Here is a 3549-nt window from a genome sequence, read left to right on the forward strand (position 1 = left end):
TCACACCATCCACACCGACACAGCGAATGTGTGTTTCAGATAAGCCTATACAATCACAATTCGGAACTCAATACATAGCAGCTTAACAAAATGTATCAAATTCAATACCCACATTAGTTGCGAAAACCATAATTAGTGGATTTTCTGTTAAAATTCCAGGTAACGCAGCACTCATAGACATGCAATAATTACATTTGTCAATTCTAACTGATCTAGCTAAATAAAAAATGCTCACACACAATTTCATGGTTCAAGAGAACGAAATGGATGACCATGGAAAAGGTTAAGGTTTATGTATTGCTGGATATAGCACCCTCAGCCATGCAGCCATGCATAATTATGCGAAGATGAATATAAAACCTGCATGGTACATATGTATTTATGTTCAAGTGCACAAGACAATGAGCCGAAATTATTTTGCACAACTCCAGTATCCAACATGTTATATTTCTGGAGCATGGTACATGTGTTTGACATATGTAACAATGTAACTCATAACATACAACATACATAGATTCATCAAGTATCAAATAAGTTAGTAGCACAACACCAAGAAAGGGCGAAATATATTTCTTTCCGCGAGTCTAACAAAGCAGGTCCATAAACTAGGAAAAGAAAAATAAACCACAAAAAATGCATCATTCAGACGTTTCGACATGTCAGATGTTAATACTTTAACCTCTCACAAGTCACAATTGAACCTGGAGAAGCTCATCTGCAAGCCCAGGTGACCTCTTTACAAATTTCTCGTGAGCTAAGGTAAATACGGTGTACAAGTCGCAGTCTATCTTTACCAACCCCTTCGCCTTCAGAACATGTATGACAAACTGCCGCGGGATGTCCATGGGCGAAGCGCTCCCCAGGACAGATTTCCCCAGAGCATCAATCATCTCAAATGTGTGAGCACACCCCACAGTAAAGTACTGGCAAAGCAAAGACATATCAGCTGACCATACCAGATATCAGAAGCTTCAGCTCACACCATAAGCACCGACACAGTGTGTGTGTGTCAACTCTCAGGCAGCCGAGTTTCAAATAAGCCCAAACAATCCCAAGTCGAAACTCAAAACACAGCGACTTAACAGAATGTACAAATTCAACACTCACATTAGTTGCCAAAATCTGAATTGGTGGATCTGCTGTTCCATTCCAACATACAGTTACAGGTAAGGCTGCACTCATACACATAAAATAATTACATTTGTCAATTATAAGTTTATAACTGATCTAGCTAAAAAAATGCTGACATACAATTTCATGGTTCAGAGAACGAAAGGGCTGACCATGGAAATGGTTGAGATTTATGTATTGCTGGATAGCGCACCCTCAGCCATGCAGCGATGTAAATATGCGAGGGTGATTAGGTGAATATAAAAACATACAGCCTGAATTGAGTTCTCATGTTCAAGTGCAAAAACAACGAGCCAAGATTATTTTGCACAATTCTAGTATCCAACACATTATGCACCTAAAACATGATGAAAGCCCATACAGGTCCAAAAGAACTAAAACAAGTTTGTACCTCTAAGTTGTAACATGGTAACTCTCATTTCAGAATAAAACCTAGCTGGATAAATGGTAGCCTCAAGCTACGGGTATCAGAAGTAAGTACTGTCGCACAGTAAGTTTTAAGCAGAATTCAGATGCTAGCATAGTAGCGAGTTGAAGTGTAGTGCACATAAGGAGTACCACCCGTATGCGGGCGGTAAGAATGAAATGTTGCTGCCATTTTAGCCGGTGGTTTGCGAAGATTCATAACCTGGGAAAAACCAAGGGTACCTAGGATCCTTCATAGCCCGACTTGAGTGAGCAGTTTTCCCTCTGCAAGCAGCCATGTAGGCATCATCAAGGCCCGGAAGAAGATCCTTATGGGGATGTGTATGCCTGCGCCGAAACGTCTCGTCGCTAGACGTTACCATCGAGTAGAAGCTGTGATCTTTCCGGATGAGATGTTTCTCCTGGAGCGCCTTCATCACGGAATACCGCGGCGCCAGTCTGGTCTCGAGGCTGTACATGACGATGGCGGGCCAGGCAAGGATGTAGGCGGTGTCGACGCGGACCACCTTGGTGAGGAACTCCACCACGCGGCGAAGCTTCTCACCGGAGACCTTGAGCAGCACGGGGTTCCTCCTGACCGCGCTGGCCACCTCGGCCGCGGAGCACCCGAGCGTCTCCCCGAAGAGCTTGAGCTTGGCCGCCATCGTCTCGGCGCCGAGGCCCGTGGTGGTGGCCACCGCCTGCCTGAACATGGGCGAGTTGCGCGGCACGCCGAGCTTGTCGGCGCGCTCGAGGATGGACTTGACGGTGTCCGGGTTGCAGGTGAGCAGCCTCGAGTTGGGCACGCACATCCTGGCGATGTCGGCAGGGCTCATCCCGCTCTCCCGTAGCGTCGCGATGTTGGGCTTGACCACCCGGTCGAGGTCGGAGGTGAGGAGGTAGTAGTTGTGCCTGAGGACGCGGAGGAGCTTCTCCGGCGACCCCAGGAAGGGGATCCAGAAGCCGAGCTTCTCGTGGATGCTGAAAGTGCGGAAGACGCAGTGGGTCACGCGAAGGAAGGTCCGGACCTGCGCGTCGTCGAGGCCATAGCTGCGTAGGCTGGCGATGCGGGCCTTGAGGGTGTTCTCGACGCTGCAGTTGAGGATGCGCGGGTCGTGCGAGACGACGCGGGCGATGTCGGCCTTGGAGAGGCGGAGGGCGGGGCCGGAGAGGAAGGCGAGGACGGAGTCGGCGTTGGAGGTGGACTTGCAGTGAGAGATGTACCTGGCGGCCTTCAGGGCTTGCTCCGGCGTGAGGCCGCAGGTGGTGACGAGGTAGTCGACGGCGGCGAAGGCGCCCGGCGGGGCGTCGGTGGCCGCCGCGGTGGACAAGAGGGCCCGACGGAGAGAAAGTATCACTGGTGAGGCTGGGTGGCGGAGCGAGAGGAGTTGCTTCGGGAAGTGAAGCATCGCGACGGCTGGGTTGGCGGCGGCAGAGGCGGCAGAGGCGGCGGCGGCGGTGTGGTAGGGGAGTCCGCCTCTTGGAAACTGTCGTGTCGCAGCAACCACAGTAATAAATTGCTGGGCCAGATTTCGTTGAACGAAGGGCTCGTCCAGTTCTCTATTGGGCCTAAAATGCAAAATGGCGCTACTCCATCTTCCGATCCATCACAAGTGTTAAAGTTTTGTCCTGAAAAAAGTGTTGAAGTTTTAGATTAAATTTAGACTAAACTGAAGTTGTTTTTTCCATTCACGAAGGTCTGTCTTTTTCTAACGATTTCGGAATTCTTCGGTCACTTTTTCATTTGATGTTCCATGACATATTTCTTTTTCTTTGGCTTAGCATATTTGCACCACCACCAGCGGTGGACCAAATGCAAAATAATATACGCTGCAAAGGAACACCATCCATGAGGCAGAACTTTAGAGCCCTTTGTCAACTCATTGCTTTGTCACGGTCTACTTTGAAGATTTGACCTCTCATGTTAAACAGAGCCCCACACACCCAACCTTCTCACGCTGGATGGATCAAAACCCCGTAGGGCTTCAGAAAGATTAACATCAACGCCATTGC

At 49.0% G+C, this 3549-nt stretch overlaps 1 protein-coding gene across 2 annotated transcripts; it reads right to left on the minus strand.

Moving 5' to 3' along the window:
- Positions 1-583: 583 nt before the first annotated feature.
- LOC124686797 (transcription termination factor MTERF2, chloroplastic-like) lies at positions 584-2945 on the minus strand. Of its 2 annotated transcripts, XM_047220693.1 has the most exons (3): positions 1780-2945; positions 1108-1172; positions 584-923 (listed from the first exon to the last, which is right to left on the minus strand). In XM_047220693.1, exons 1-2 carry the CDS (start codon positions 2943-2945, stop codon positions 1109-1111), a joined length of 1230 nt encoding a protein of 409 aa, XP_047076649.1. In that variant the 3' UTR covers positions 584-923; position 1108. The 2 variants fall into 2 exon arrangements, with proteins under 2 accessions (XP_047076649.1, XP_047076650.1); XM_047220694.1 differs by lacking the exon at positions 584-923 and having other exon boundaries at positions 952-1172.
- Between the last annotated feature and the right edge of the window lie 604 nt (positions 2946-3549).

This window comes from Lolium rigidum, chromosome 2, assembly GCF_022539505.1.
Source record: "Lolium rigidum isolate FL_2022 chromosome 2, APGP_CSIRO_Lrig_0.1, whole genome shotgun sequence".
Lineage (NCBI taxonomy): Eukaryota > Viridiplantae > Streptophyta > Magnoliopsida > Poales > Poaceae > Lolium > Lolium rigidum.